Below are 16,305 nucleotides of genomic sequence, written 5' to 3'. Positions count from 1 at the left end.
GCCGGAGGGAGCCCCAGCCAAAAGGAAAGGGGGGCACAGGATAGATGAAATCAGGAGACCTGGGAAGTGTGGTCTTGTAAAGACCAGTGAGTGGCACTAATGAAGAGAAAGGACAACAGTCTACTATGTGCAGAAGAGAGTGTCAGGCACACGGTTTGCAAAGTGTCACCCGGAGGTCCTCAAGGGAGTGGTGGGGCGGCCACAGAGGACATTCCCCAAAAACCGCGTTCAGTGGGGGAAGGAAGAAAAGAGGGGTAAGATGGCAAGCTAGGGAGACATGAGCATGGTTTACAGGCTGAGGGAAGCAGCCAGCATTCTGAGGCAGGCAGGATCCAGGAGAAGGAAGGAAACAGTTACAGGAACCTCACCAGAGGAAGGGAGGTGGTGGGGTCTGGAAATGGGGGCTGCCCTTGAACAGGAGCAAGACTTCCCCCTCTGAGCCCTGACAGAATGGGAGACAGGGTGGGTTTAGAAGGGGTCTATGTTGGAGCAATTGCCCCTAAGATCTCGCTGACCCAGTGGCCAGGGGTAGGAGAGCATGGAAAAGATCTGGAATTGCTTCTAAGAAGAGGAATAGGAAAGCAGCAGACGTCGGATGTGAGGCTGCTGAGCAGAAGAGACGCCTACATGCTTGTGGTGGCAACAGTCCTGCGGCACCCTGCGGCTCTGAGCTGGGAGTGGCGCCACTGGATGGTAGGCCTGGTCCAGGTTAGGATTCTGCTGGACGGTTCTGGCAGAAGGTCAGGGACATAAAGCACTTGCAGATGCCAGCTGGACTTAATTACCTCTGCTTTCTTCACTCCCCTTCTCCCTACCCACATATGGAAGGAAAGCAAAAGGCTCCTGTGCTTGAAAAAAAAAAAATCCATGGGGATCAGGGAATGGAGTATCAGTGGGGTTGGCAAGGAGGTGCCATAGAGTAAGGGCAATTGAGAATATCACCCTGGAGTATAAAGCATCAGCGGTGGAGCCGTTCCATATGAGCATGCTAAGGCATGGTCACTGCGGATGAGGTCTGGACACGATGTGGGTAGGGGGTCAGGTGGATTTTTTGTGAGGACAGTGAAGTCACTCAAGGGGCCAGCAGAGGGAGAGGAAGGCGTGTAGCTGTGATAAGAGCCTTGATGGAAAGGGTCCACCCCAGGACCAGCGGAGCAGAGGAAGGGGGAGGACTAGGAAGCATAAGTAAGGAATGGGGAGAACTCAACCAGGCTGCCCAGTATGTGGCCTGTGGGCTGGGCAAGTAGGTGGTCTCTATGTGGAAGGGATGCAGACGGAGTGATATTCCTGGGCGTAGGTGTGCTCTTGAGTCTCCTACGTCAGATCACAGACCTCTTCAAGGGTCTTCATTTATCTTGTCTCCCTCAAAGCACCAACCACAGTGCCCTGTACTGAACAAGAAGTCAAAAATATTTAACAGACACGGGTTTGTTTCTAATGGCAGCAGGTATAATAGCTCATGAATTTAGGAAGTTTTAATTCATGGAATATAAAGAAACAAGTCTGTATTACATCCAAATGCCCACAGTAACATTTCCTAAGCAGAGAATTGCCAAAAGGTTCTCGAAGACCCATTTTTAACGAAGAGAAGAAAATAACTATATTTAGCGCAGTTTATAAGAAAATGTGTACCACAAAAATGACGGAATGTATCATCTTACCAGGTAAACATCTCCCTCCCTGTAATATTATTTGTATAATTAATTTCCACAGCAACCCCTCTTAAGATTGTGAAATGCGTGTGTCCAAATTAGCACACACTAGAAAGTGGTGGTTCCGAATTACAAAGTCGATGTGGGTTATGCCAACATCAAAAGGACTCCCGGCAACCAAGCATGTCAATGACCAAGTGTAGGAGAGCCAGAGGGAAGGCTCTGGAATGTCTTCTCCCAGTCGGTGAAGGACTTCCAAGCAGATCCTTCTAATCTAACCTTGGGCTTAAATATTTTCTCACCCACTAAAAAGGTGATGGTTTCTGGTTATTTATTTTCTCCTTTCAGTTACGATTTATCCGTTTACAATTAAGAAGAAGCCGGGGAAATCTCTGTCTTCTGGGTCTGTATCTGAGACCTTTGAAGGAACAGCATTAGGCTTCTCGAAAAATACCTATACCACCAAATATTTCCACTGGGTGTATTACTGAAGTTCTATTTCATGGATTACATTCTAACTTAAAAGAGACTTTTAACTTGGATCTATCTACTGAAGAGGAAATCCTCTTCTCTGTGACACGTGCAGATGAGGCCTTAGAACAAGGCCAAAAGATTGTCATTGTATTGATCCGAAAATGCTCAATATGCTATGTGAATAGAGGTATTGAGTAAGCAGAATATATTTTGCTGTCTGAATCTATAGCTAAAGGTCAAGCTATTATCCTGGTAACAGTTCCATTAGGAGTAATGATGTGAAAAGAGGCATTGCATTAATGCACTGGGTTTCCTACTATGTTAATGGTGGGTCATTAAGAATCATAGAACAATTTGCATTCATCCTTTGAAAGCAATAGGTACTAAAAAGAAATTTCCCTCTTTTTTTCTATTTTCGTATATTAAGGAGAAGCAAGGACTAATTTTAAACAAGTCCAAATAATCTGAGCCAGCAGATTAAAGGCAACAATTAAGCTATATAAAAGAGTTAAGGCATCTCTTGTGCTTAATATAATTTGAGGTCCCAAGGTACAAAGAGTATGTTAAGTCACCAGGGAAATGACAAATGTTCAATTTGATCTGTACATGAATAATGACTTTTCTCATATGCTTGTGTTCATTTGAACCATGCCCTTTAATTGTATATAAATAATGAATAAGCTGGTGGTGGCTGAGCAGAGCCTTCCCTGGGAAACGCAGCATCTAATGTAATCATCAATGAGCAGGGGGCGTATAGTGTGTCTGAATGTGACACGCTGAGAACACAGGGACTGGCCGTGCTCTCCAAACGGCTATCTGTTCACAGTGGTTTCTAGAGGGCCCTTCATTTGGATTTTTTTCTGGCTCCCTATGCTGGGAAAGGCAAAATATGGGGTGGATTGTTAGAGGAAGCCACTGGATCGCATAGACACTTTGAGAATCAGGGGGAGATCTGCAGAGCTTTGGTTTTTCCATGGCACCTGCAGAGAAGGCTACGGCTGACCGTGGAGAGCTCCACTTCTGATCTCGTGGAGCCCCACTTCTGATCTCGTGGTGCCATTTTAAGTTAGGGTCAAACAGACACGTAGAAATCAAGGTGGACGGCAAGCAGAACTGCAGCCGGTCCTCCTGGGACTGGCCCCTCTCCCAAAGCATGAGAGGGGCCAGGGATGCGGGTGGGAAAAAGGGCTCTCTCTGGGGTAGGTCAGTAAGTAGGTTGGTGGGGTGTTGGGGCTGTGCCAAGGAGAGGGAACCCCGGGGGGCCAAGCCTGCAGTGGGAGTAGAGGGAAGTTTCCCTGTGGGCTGCTCCTGGGAGCAACCAGAAGACCACCAGCATCCTCCCCTGGCTCCCTCCTCCCTTTACTCTTTTAGAAACTATTATGTAGAACTTCCCGTGTGCTAAATATGTATCTATCTCATTTAATGGTTGCTGTAACCTGATGGTGCGGGATCCTGCATTACAGACAAAATCAAAAGACAGGTTAAATAACCAGGCCCCGACCACATGGCTAATAGGGATTATTTTCCACGTAAGTTATATAATTTTTAATTTAAGGTTACATATGAGCATATAGACTTTATAAAAGAATAATGATTGAATTCTAAATATAAGCAAATCGATAGTTAAATTAATGTTGTGAATGTTGTGAACACTGAGCTTACTTTCATCTACACAAAAGAGAAGCACAGGCAGGGGACGTGAGGAAGGACGAATCAGATGAGTTGGGTGTATGAGATCACCTGCCCTTCTAGATCATGTGGGGATGGTTGGCCTGCAGGAAGGGAGGGTGAAGGAAACTAGGTGTTGGGGAGGATGGGTGGATAGGCATTTTCAACTCTGAGACTGAGGGCTCTGGTCCACATCTGACATGGCTCTAGTAAAGAATATATTTTTCTTGAGGATAATAAAACTTCATTTCCCAAGTTCATGGGGACAACCGAAATCCATAAATTGTAGGCTTGATACCCATTCCAATAGTTTCTTAAGGTCACGAGAGATATGGAAGTTAAGGTACCAGAAGAGAAAGGGAAAGAGCTAGAAGGGCTGGTGGATGCTGCAGGGTGTTCTGGTGCTCTAGATCTTGAGGCAGGTGCTACTGCTCTATGGATTGGATCTCAGCTGTGCAGCAAAACTGGTTTTATCAGATCACCCAGGGGTTCATGCCTGAGAAACTAGCTCACAATAACTAAACCTACAAGGGACTGATCAATAAATCACGATGCAATTAATTAACGTGTGTGGGAGGGATTATCTTTCTAGTATCTGAAACCTTTGATGTCATAACCCAGTACTCTCACTTCTTGGAACCAAGGTGCTGGAGTGAAAACTAAACCGAAGGTTTGAGTTGAAGCAAAGGCAGTTGGATGGTGTGGGCTCAACACACCTAGCCAGGCTCAACAAGGATGCCTCTGGGAAATCGACCCTCACTGCCCCCTTAGCCCCTGCTGCCAAAGTGCCGTCAGCTTGGCCACGGCAGTGATGGGCACTTGACCTAAGGGAAGCCAAGCCCCAGATAGCACAAAAGGATGAGCTTTTCAGAATAGCAAGCAATGAGAGAATGAGGGCTTGAGCAGTAGCTACAAAACTGAGACCTCAGGGTGTGAGTAGCCCTGATACACCTTGCAAACCAGAATTGTGGAGGGCAGGGGGCAGAAACGAAGTGGAGGAAGCCAGCTGGTGAGGAAGATGAAGGTGATGTGTGGAGAGAAGAGGGGAGCCAGAGAGTATGACAAGTGTCTCAGGAGGAAGGCAGGCCAAATGCAGACTCCGTTCCCACAAGATCTATTGTGCAGCCCCACAAAACAGCTTCCTCCTAAGGGAGTGTTAGGGACACTGTGCTTTGAGACCAAAAGAGCCTTCTTGAGAACATTTTATACACACTGGAGTAAAGCTGCCTCCTCCTCCTCCCCCCGCCTTTTTTTAAAAGTGAGCTCCATGCCTAGCGTGGAGCCCAATACAGAACTTGAACCCATGACCCTGAGATCAAGACCTGAGCTGAAATCAAGAGTCAGACGCCCAGCCCAGGGGCCCCAAGTAAAGGCTGATTCTTAATCCACCATCGGTTACACACAAATGACCACCAAACCCTATGATTACAATTACAAATTAGTTCACCAAGCAAATTCATAAGAATCTATACCTAGACTTATAATAAAGGAAACAGAGAATACCAAAGGCAAAGTGATCTTAAAAGCAGCCAGACGGAAAAGACAGATTAACTACAGAACAGACTGATGGCAAACCCACAACAGCAACCAAACTGCAAAGCCAGTGGGAGGTTTTCACATCGCTCTGCAAACACAATCCCCCAGTCTAGAGCAAAGTACTCCACTGGACTCCATGCCAGTCGATCGTGAGGGTGAAGTAAAGAAATGATCAAAACAGAGACTGAAATAACTCACCCCACGAACCCTCAGTCTTTACTGAGAATTACTACAGGTCACAGCTGAGGAAGAAGAGCAATGAAAGCAGAAGGGAAGTCTGGAGGGGGGAGGGAGAGGGGGAAGGAGAGCACAAGCCGTAAGATACTAAAAACTCCGGCAAAGCCAACCTGATAAAAACTGTAGCACTGGCTCAGAGGCAGACAAAAGACCAAGTGTAAACAGGTAAAGTGCGACCTCAGTATAGGACCAAGGGGGAATGACGATTCATGTTAAAAAAAAAAAAAAAAAAAAAGGATGGTGCGAAAATGATTGATTGCTCAGAGAGAAAAACAAATTAAATTCTTCCCTCACATTTTAGGCAAAAGTAAATTCCAAGTGGATGAAAGATCTGAATATAAAAGGTAAAACTTTAAATCTTTGTTGGGGAAAAAATCAGGAATACCGTTATATAAGGGTGCCTGGGTGGCTCAGTGGTTGAGTGTCTTACTTAGGCTCAAGTTGTATCCCAGAGTCCTGGGATCAAGTCCCACATCAGGCTCCCCTTGGGGAGCCTGCTTCTCCCTCTGCCTATGTCTCTGCCTCTCTCTCTCTCTCTGTCTCTCACAGAGAATAAATAAAAAAAATAAATAAAATCTTAAAGGAGGGATCCCTGGGTGGCGCAGCGGTTTAGCGCCTGCCTTTGGCCCAGGGCGCGATCCTGGAGACCCGGAATCGAATCCCACGTCGGGCTCCTGGTGCATGGAGCCTGCTTCTCCCTCTGCCTATGTCTCTGCCTCTCTCTCTCTCTATCTCTCTCTCTCTGTGACTATCATAAATTTAAAAAAAAATAAAAAAAATCTTAAAGGAATACCATTATATAATATAGTAGGGAGAATTTCTTGAAATGGGCAACCCCCCCCCCACCCCGCCCCGTCAACCTCAAAACCAACCACAAAGCATAAAGTAGTCTGTCTGGCTGTTAAATCTAAACTTTGGTGTGATAAAAGAGATCACATGCAAGGTTTTCACAGGCTAGAAAATAAGAGAAAACATTTGTAGCACATGCAACTGACAAAAGAATTCATCTAAGTCAACAATAATACAATGGCCTATTGGAGAGAGAGAAAGGATAGAAATTCACAGAGGAAAAGAACCAAATAGTTGTCAATATGGAACGATGGCCAACCGTAACAATCAGGGAATCCACCACTGAGGTGTCACTAGAGACCAATCAGACTGGAAAAATTAAAGTCTGTTAAAACCACGTGTTGGCAAAAATGAGGAAAAATAGGATTTCTTATTCGCCGCTGGTGGATATGTAAGTGATATGTCACATCAGAGAGCCATTCGGCAAGGCTTAATGAAGCTGAAGATGCTCACACCCTGTGGCTCGGTTCCGTGGTGTGTCCCCTGGAGAAACTCATATATGAGCCCCAGGAAACACAAAGGTGACTGTTGCCACCAGTAATCGTGCACAAGAACCACTCTAACTGTCCCTTAATAGCAGACTGTGGAAAAATTGCTTTATTCATATGGTGGTTAGCAGTTAAAATAAACAAACAGGATTTATAATGTAAAAATATGGATAAATCTGGGGGGGGAAACGGATGGAAAGTTGCAGAAGTACAGGAAGAGGCTCTGTATGTGGATTCATAAGTTTACAAGACAGGACAGGTGATTTACGGACACACGCTTAAGCAATAATGTAGGAAAACGTGAGAAAGAGTCACAACAGCTTCAGGTTACTCTGGAGTGGGCGGGAGAAAGAGAAAGGAGATGGGAGAAGGACATTTCAATTCTTTTTTTTTTTTTTTTTTTTTTTTAAGGAGGAGGAGGGGCAGAGGGAGAGGAAGTCTTAGGCAGGCTCCATACCCAGCGCAGAGCCCCATGCAGGGCTCATTCTCACCACCTGAGCTGAAATCATGACCTGAGCTGAGATCAAGAGCAGGTGCTTAACCGACTGAGCCCCCCAGGGCACCCTGAACATTCTGATTCTTAAAAAAAAAAAAAAAAAAAAAAAAAAGACGATGGGCATGAAGTCAATATAACACCTGTTTTAAACCTCCATGGTAAGGTGGGGAGAAAACGAATCCATGCCATGCTCTCATCAGCCTACGAATCAATCAGAGTTTCTCCTACGATGTTGCTGGGATGACATCACTTCTGACTGGACCTCAAGTCCGCTCCTTACGCCCACTCTCTCTGGAGGGGGGGGGGTGCGGGTGAAGACTCAGTACTCTGTCTGCTGGGAGTAGCAGGGAGAAGGTGTCATCCACCACCACCCCCCCAGCTGAAATGTGACCGTCTCAGGCAAGGCACCCACCGCCTCCCCGAGTTCATCATCCAGTGGTTTTCAAAATAACAACATGTAGTGATGAGATTCTGCACTTGACAAGGGCAGGGGCCGTGGCTCCCTGGTGCACAGTGGCTGGCACGTGTCAGGCAGCAATTCATGAAAGAATAACCCGAGAAACGTTTTTTTCTCTGGTCTGTGACTTAACCTGAAAGAACTAGAGAATTTCTTCAGTAAAGAGCTACAGGTCTTGAGGTCACACTAAGCCCTGAAGATCATTTAACTGTAAGGTTTAGCAAAGTTCATTGACTAATGCACCTAAAAATGAAATCTTTAAGTTATGAGTTAAGAAAATACAGTAAAGCAAACAAGAATGCATCCATTGATGAAATGAGAATATCCTCCTGGATTATCTATGCAGGAGACTGTGGGGCAGGCCCTCTGGTCAAGTAGGGTGAAAGATGACCATAAGGACCATCAGGGCTGGAACTTTCAGCTCGTGGCTGCAATGAAAGGGGCCCTTGGTATCTGTAAGATTGATTCACAGTCATATTTCTTTAATTCTCTAGGTTTACTTCTGAGAATCTGGACTAAAGTTACCAAACCATAGAATTTCTGAACTGGGAGAGACTTCTAAAAATTAGCCAACACCCCCCCACCCCCCCCAAGAGAAGGTCGTCTTTCAAGACCTTAGTGGCAGAGGCAGAAGTTAAGTCTATACCCACAATGCTCCTTTCACTATCCCCAAACTGGTGGGACTTTGAGGTCTCAGCAATCTTGTTTAATCACAGCAATTCTCAAAGATTTGAGGCCAGAGCAGTCTGGTAGAAAAGAACAATATCCCTTGTCTTGCTTTTGCCACAATGGCATCTCTGTCTAAAAGAAAGTGCCTTTAGTGGTTTCTCAAATTAAGCAAAGTTAATTTTAAATTTACTTCGATTTAAGAGAGCCCTCAGCAGAGCTCATTTATGATACAACTTAGTGGGAGATATGATTAACACTTTTCTTTGGCTCACTGCTACAACACATGTTTGTTTAACATGTTTGGTATATTTCAAGGGAATAAATTATATCTGTGAAATATTAAGGTCTGGATAATAACCAGTTTTGCTGTAATGGTGTTTTGCTATTTACTCCCTTTTCTGGGCAAAGAAAAATGTTTCAGAATCACAGATTTATGGAAATTCTACTTGGAAGGCATCTTGGAAATAGTGTAACTCACTTATCTTCTAGAGCAGAGCTGAGAGAATCATCAGTTCAAGAAGTCGGGCAAGTGGCATAAAGACCGCTCGCACACCAACGCTCCCTCTACTCAAGCTCTGCTGCACGGGGCGCTTCTAGATTTGTCTGCTCTGCATATAAATGATGAGAAAGTACTGATTTTTTTCTCTCCTTTTTAAAGCCCAGGTTTTGTGCAATATGAACTTTCGAAGTCATTCCCATGAGGTCCTGGGTTCATGCCCTGGCCAGTAAATTTGGAAGCTTTGTCCACGGTAGCAGAGTAAGTTAGGGCATGTTCTATTAGTTCAGGTACTGTCCTGTCCCTCACAGCCACCTATACTCAGAGATGGCAAAGGTATTTAGGATGAGAGTGATGAGCTAGGAGGGCAGTGGTAGCAATAGAGCCTCACCTATGAGGATCAGTACATTTGCCACCATGCCTGCCACTGTTGGCCTATGGGTGCTGTGTGGTGGTGTGACATCAGGGTGATGACACTGGGTGTCAGGACAGGCTGATACCTCAGAGTTAGGCTTTTGTTTCCCGTTCTTTTTTAATGGTGACAGCCCCCCTCTAATTGAGATCGGCTTTAGGAGAATTTGGAGGCTCACATTTTGAGGCTGACAATATAGAAGTTCTCTTTGATACCGTCGAGGCACCATGTTGCCATGATGATGAGTACAAGGATGGATAAGCAAACTGAGGTATCCAGAAGTCCTGAGATGGCAAAAACCGGAACACTGGCACACTGAGCCTGCTTATGGGTTGCATTATGGGGTTTATTTAAATCACAGTCCTGCAGCACCATTATTAACATCTTAAAGATGATTACTCTCTGGTATGAATGAAAGCACGACATGCTACTCCTTCCATGATGCATACGGGGGACACTGCTGTGACACTGAACAGAAGTCAGAGCTCTCAGGGCCTCCATCATACAGGGCAGGTTTGATATTCGGGATCACCTTGATGCTTCTCACTCACAGGATTTCTACCAGCCCCGATTGCTGTGCACCACTTGATTTGTTTGTTGGCATTGTTTCTTCTCATCTTCAGACTTACATTCTGCCTCCACTGAGTTGTCACAGGGAAGCTGTGTAGTTATCCTGTTATTCATGCCCTGTGTGCATCCAATGTAGTGGGGCTGTGTTTGCATTTTTAAGAAACCACCTTTTTCAGTGAAGATACACTGACCACATCGTTCCTTCCATCCTTCTTTCCTCCCTTCCTGTATTTATTCATCATTGATTATGTGAGTGGCACCGTGTCACATGCTGAGGAACAGGCAAAGCAAATCTAGGAGTGATCTCTGGCCCACAGGGGCTTGTGGTCTTGCTGAGAAGACAAGATGTCCAAATGTAAATAGGATGGTCACATACCCTGATTTATCCGGGACGGTTCAAAGTGCCTGTTTTCCCGGTGAAATGGTTAAGACCACTATCTTCACTCTACTAAGTGTCATGGTTTGGGAAATAACTGATATTGTCATCTTCCACATAAACCATGAGTAGCAAAGCAAAGGGTTAAGGTAAACTACACAAAGGTAATGTGTGCTACAGGAATGCAGAGAAAGGAGAAATCCGTGTAGGCTGGGACATGGAAAGGAGAAATCCGTGTAGGCTGGGACACTGGGGAAAGTCCCCTTGTAGAGGCCATGAGACATGGGCTCAGCCATGAAGGGTTAGATTTGTTTAGAGAGAGAGGGAAGAGCATTGTAGCCCTGGGATATAGCGTGACTCAAAGTCCACAATGAGAATGTGATGCCCGAGGAATAGTGTCCACAGTGGGCTGGTTCACCTGGAAGGAACACTGGGACAGGTAGTTGCAAGGAGAGAGATTCCAGTAAGGTAGAGTCTGGAAGAGCCAGAGTTTGGACTTGATGTAACGGGCAGAGACCAGTTAGGTAGGGGAAATGTCAGGAAGTTTTATAAGGAAGTGTTATTTGGCCACATGCTAATACAGCAGGAACTCGAGTGGGAAATGCAGGGGAGGGAGGATATTTAGAGATTTTCCAGACCAGCAAGGACAAAGTGATGCCCAGCTGGATTAGGATGCTGTCACAGAAGCTAGAGACCAGTGACGAGGGAGCAGGGACCAAAGAACTGACAAGGCTGGGTTAGCAGGCAGGATTAGGGGCAAAGGCAAAAAGGCGCTAATGAAAATTCTGAGCTTTCAAACGTAAGAAACAGAATGTTGATGCCTCTACCAACAGTGTGGTTGTGAGGGGGTGTTATGTCCGAAGCCCCAGGCCACCATTCAGGGTGTGTACTGTGGGTGTAAGAAGGACACACTTGACTCTTTCAAAAGAGGCCAGGCCCAGGCCCTGCAATGAAGCTGGAATGTTCTGCATATCTTAGCTCTCACTGTCAATGATCTCATTTGCTCCTGGCTTCTGTGCACATTTCTCATTAGGGTTGGCCCCCACTTAGTTGCACATGGCTAAGCTGATGGTATGGGTGGTGATGAAGAAGAGGTGTGGGAGGGGTCTGCTTAAAATAACGACCACTGGATTTGTTCTATGATCAAAGGTACATGGTTGATGAGAGGAGGCGAAGGTTCAGAGAAACACCAGGAGCTGACCATGGAGAGGCATCAAAACCTAAGAGCCAGATGCGAGAAAGAAGAACACGGAAACAGTCAGTATAACGGGAGACGTGAGCATCAGGAGCAGCCTGTGGGAAGACAGGACTAGTTTCCAGAGGCAGCCTCTCTTCTAAGAGTGCTTTTAACAGGATAGATGCATGCTTGCTTTTAGACAAAGATGTCTTGAAGGCAGCCAAAATCGATGACCGCTTTCAGTTCAATTTTAAATGAAGGTCTATGGATTTTCAAGGGGTTTCCTTAATGGAAGCTGACATACACTCTTAGTTTTTTTGTGTGGGCTTACCATCAGTCCATAGTACTACAGGGACGAGAAGTATTCCATGATCATCTGCACGCGCGCCTTTAGGGCAGAAATTCAAGCGAGCATCAATTCCTGAGTCTCTCAGATTTTTGGGGCATAGCTTGTATGCGATAGTAACTGTTGATGGAACGGAATCAGAACATTTGTCAGATTACTGGTGCCCACGATAGGCCCAGGAGAAAAGGTACAAGGAATGTATTTGACCAACTGTTTACTTCTTATACAATTCTGCTCCCCTACAATGGGAAAGAACAGGGGTGGGGCATTATTGCCTTATGATGCTGGTGAGCACCTTGGATCAGCCACATTACTGGGGGAGCCACACAAGAAAGGTGATGGGTAATGCAGAAGACACCGCTATTTCCAGGGCCATGGCTGGCCTGTACGGTGCCATGGTGCAAACCAGGAAGGCACCCCTTCCTCAGGACAATTTCCTTGCGTCTGCCAGAACACTGTCATAATAAATATACAAGTTGACAACATCAACAACGGGAAGGGTGCCCGTAACATTGTGCAATGCACAGTCACGCTGGAGTGGCCTGTTTGTGCTACAGAAACTTCTCTCTTTTGACAGGAGGCTGTTTTTTTCAACTCTAGCAGTGGTATTAAAATGCAGGCTTTGTAAGAATTCAGTGACTGGGAGTTAGAGTTGAATCCTCGAGAGTTAGCCCACAACCGGCTCCTGCCCATTATGTGAGAGGCTGAATTAAAGAGCCATGAGAAGCCACAACCTTCTTAACAAATCTCCCCACACTTCCACTTGCTCCTTATGTAGCAGGCAGATGGATCTTTAATTTGGAGGAAGGCGAGATTCCTTTTCTGAGCTTATGGAAGACCAGTGACAAAGCAGAGACAGGCTTCTGACTTGCTGTGGCCCAAACACCCCAAATTCTGATTCATCAGGTCTGGGATGAGGCCTTCGGAGGCTCAGGAAGAAAATTCAAGCAGCACAGCTCTGGCCAAAAACCCCTGGGGTATATTTCCCGGCACCTATATTCACAGGAATTTAAATAGTTTAAGGTAAACAGGTTGGTGAGGACTCAAGGCCCATCAACTTAGAGCAGACTTAAAACAGCTCTGGGGGCAAAAGGCTTTCACCCAATGTTTTGTTTAATGTAAGCTGCATTAAACTTATCCTGTGGTTAACCTTTTCCACCATTTTTCTTTGATATACTTCTCATTCTTCAAAGTCTAGTTCAGAGTCAGGGCTGTACATCCTCTGTGCTTTCTCCCTCTATTCACAAGTGGGTGCTTTGACATGTGTTTTGTCCTGTCCTGGAGTATGGTTCTGTGCTATGGCTCATTGTTTCCATGTCTGAAGCTCCACTGCACTGTACGTTCCTTAAGGTCAGAGGCCATGCCTTCCTCCTCTGTAAGTCACTGGTTCCTGGCTCCCAGTGGGTGGGCACTAACATTGGTGGTATTCACAGAAATGTCATGCCTGTTGATGACTTCTGTGTTTGTGAGGACAATGGTAGTGTGAAGGTTTTGGGGTTCTCATGATTTCTTCAGTACTGGAGAAGCAGCATGGACCATGTCTTTGGTGTCAAAGTTGGCTACAAGTGTTCCAAACCTGCAATTGAGGAGACTGGCTGCCAGCTTGCCAAGAATGGGGACCATGCTTTCTTCAAGCCTTTAGTGAGAAGGCCATATGGAAAACTCTACAGCATTTGTTTAGTGATCCAGATGTGAGAGTCGTGCTGAGGTCTGGAAGAGCCTTTCTGCCACTTTGGTAAACTAGGCAGTTATTTCAGGGATGTCTTGGGGAGGCATGGCAGGCTTGTATAAAACCAGGAACCTTGCATAATACAACAGATACAAGTAACTTTAAGTTCAAGAGGTGCAAAGGAGAGAGCCTTCGACACATGCTATCTTCTCATTTGTTGCAGGAGAGAAGTAGGGCAGCCTTCAGAGAAAGGGCTGTTCTTAAGGAACAGAGGAATGAGAGTTTCACAGGAGGGCTGTTGTATGTTAGAATCAGCCATCAGCAGCAGGAACTTGATGGCATGCATGGTTTCTCCAAAGGTGGTGTGAAACCACCTGTGTCAGGGTCCAAAATCAGATTTCTGGGACTACCCTATGCCTACTGAATCAGCTTCTGAGGATGGGACCCGGATATCTGAATTTTGAACCAATATCCCAGGTAATCCTGACATGAAACTGAAATATGGGACTCACTATGGAAAGGGTTGAACATACCAGGTTTTACACATAGACTGGCCAAGTTTCAGTATCACTTATCTGTCACTGGGCCTTCATAAAAAGTGAGAAAATACAAACAACACAACTACATGAGAGTTCCCGAGCCGAGAGACAGCTATGTATGTGAAGTAATTATAGAGTTGTTACATATTATTTTGCTGTTATATATTATGCAGTTTATCCTGTTTTAAGCTGATCTGTTATGTAAAAATATGAACAGAAAAATTAACAAATGATTATGCATCTTCCAAAAGGATTCTTGAATTAAAGCATTCATCAATTGGTTTCAATTGCCAAACAGTTCAGCTAGAATTTAATTTACAGACAGTTTCGTAAAATTACTTACATGCAGTGTGACTTCCAAGCTCTGTGTACTGGAGAGTCTCAGAAGTGTCTCTTTTCCTTAGGGAAGGGATGGCACTTCAGTTCTCCTCCCTAGCATGATGGGACCAATTATCACTAGCTTTAAGGGAAGACCTGCCCTTGAACCTGCTGAGTAAACTGAGGTATAGCTGCTGCCTTTTATCCAGAAATTCTCTTTGAATATGCTTTGCATACACAGTAACCAACTGGTCGTTTTAAGTAATTTGTATAGCCACCTTCCTACTGGAATTCATAAAAAATCCAAAAATGCTAAATTTTAAGATTGAAATTTAAGGTTGGGTTATCTCTCTTCTTTCCTTTCAGATATCCCTCTCAGAAGGAAAGAATTGTGCTAGATAGTGGCTTGGGAGCCATACAGACCTGGAACCAAATCCTGGCTCTACCAGCTACTACATATTTATCCTTAAGTTACTTAATTTCTCAGAGCTTCGGTTTTTTCTCCTGTAAATGAAGGTATCACCGACTCTGTGAGGGTGTTCAAACCCAAGCTCCTGGTCCGTCCTTGATCTTACGGAGAGTTCTTAGGATCCACAAAAGTGGCCATCAAAAAATAAATACTAAATTGGAGGTATATCCCATCCCAACCATACTAATTTATGTCTCTGTGAGATCAAATAAAAAATAGTCTGATGTGCAATAAAAATGCAAAATAAAGGTATTCTGAAAGAACTCGTATAGACCCTACAAGTCCCCAGAGTTGTCGGGATAAAATGCAAGGTTTTTGGTGGCCAGCTCGGCAGAGCCTCTGAGATGGTGATGCTGACCATAGGTGGGCTTTCTAGTCTTGTGAGAGGCATATTAAGTTTCTGGAGGACCACCAACCAAGGAGTGTTCCCTCACGGGGAGGCTGTGATCCCCTGCAGGTGGGAACTGCTCTCCAGGGGAGTCACAGTTTGGGTTTATGTGTGTGTTTGTGTGTTGCACAGAGTCTACTGAGAGCAGTTGACTGGTCTTTCATTTGACAGGTGTACGCAATTTCCTTTGAAAGCAAGAAGACTTGAGAATCTAGTACAGTTTGATAGTAATAAAACTTTCTCAATTAATCATCATGAAGCTGAATTTAAAGCCATAATCCAGGTTCTAAAAATTGTTTTATAGCAACTATATTTCCTGAAGAGCATCACTGGAGATCCGAGGAGTACAACAATATTTAGACAACTCTCACTAAGGCAAACTGTACTGTCTCCTGGCATATGATATCTAGATTTAGCTGGTCTCCAGCAGGTATAGCATGAAGCGAGGAGAGTGTACCTGGGTACTGACCTCCATTCTATGTTCTGGCCATGAAATCAATTCTGAATTAAATCCAAGATACTAAACTATCCTCAGCACTGGAATCTAAGGCTCTACTTAATAAGATTATAAGTTGCTTCTTTCCAGCATTAAACTAAAGTGCTCAGGTGACTGTTTCTAATTAAAGATCCTTTCATCATCAATACTTTGTCCTATTTATAAATGAATTTTTAATGAATTACCACTAAGTGTTAACCACCATAAAACAGAAGAAAATATGTGAAAAGTGTGATCTTTACAAAGAGATTTATGTTTTAGTTTCAAGATACTGTCATGGGGAATATTAATTATCACTACAAAGAACCTTGTTAATAATCCCCCAATAAACTCCTCTTCAGCCCACCTCTGTTCTTACTTATAAGCATTTTTTAGATTTTTGTTCATCTTTTCCCGCCACTGCTGTTTTACCCAACCTAATCACTTCACTTGAAACAGAATGCAAAAAAAAAAAAAAAAAAAAAAAAAAAAAGGAACAGAACGCAGCCCTTAGTGTTATTTTTAGTTCTAATGTTTTATAAAA

The 16,305-nt window shown here is 44.5% G+C and overlaps 1 protein-coding gene across 16 annotated transcripts in view; it reads right to left on the bottom strand.

Annotated features, from left to right (window-relative positions):
- The window catches only part of BEND7 (BEN domain containing 7), an 81,318-nt gene that overhangs the window by 16,375 nt on the left and 48,638 nt on the right, over nt 1–16,305 (bottom strand). For 12 of the 16 annotated variants that reach the window (XM_038530088.1, XM_038530077.1, XM_038530089.1 and 9 more), the window contains one exon: nt 11,889–12,023. The exons of the other annotated variants lie outside the window; for them this stretch is intronic. In XM_038530088.1, the coding sequence (XP_038386016.1) occupies nt 11,889–12,023 (135 nt within the window). The remainder of the gene's footprint in view (nt 1–11,888; nt 12,024–16,305) is intronic. 16 annotated transcript variants of the gene reach the window in all.

Source organism: Canis lupus, chromosome 2 (genome assembly GCF_011100685.1).
Source record: "Canis lupus familiaris isolate Mischka breed German Shepherd chromosome 2, alternate assembly UU_Cfam_GSD_1.0, whole genome shotgun sequence".
Classification (NCBI taxonomy): domain Eukaryota; kingdom Metazoa; phylum Chordata; class Mammalia; order Carnivora; family Canidae; genus Canis; species Canis lupus.
This window is presented reverse-complemented; position numbering and strand designations above follow the sequence as displayed.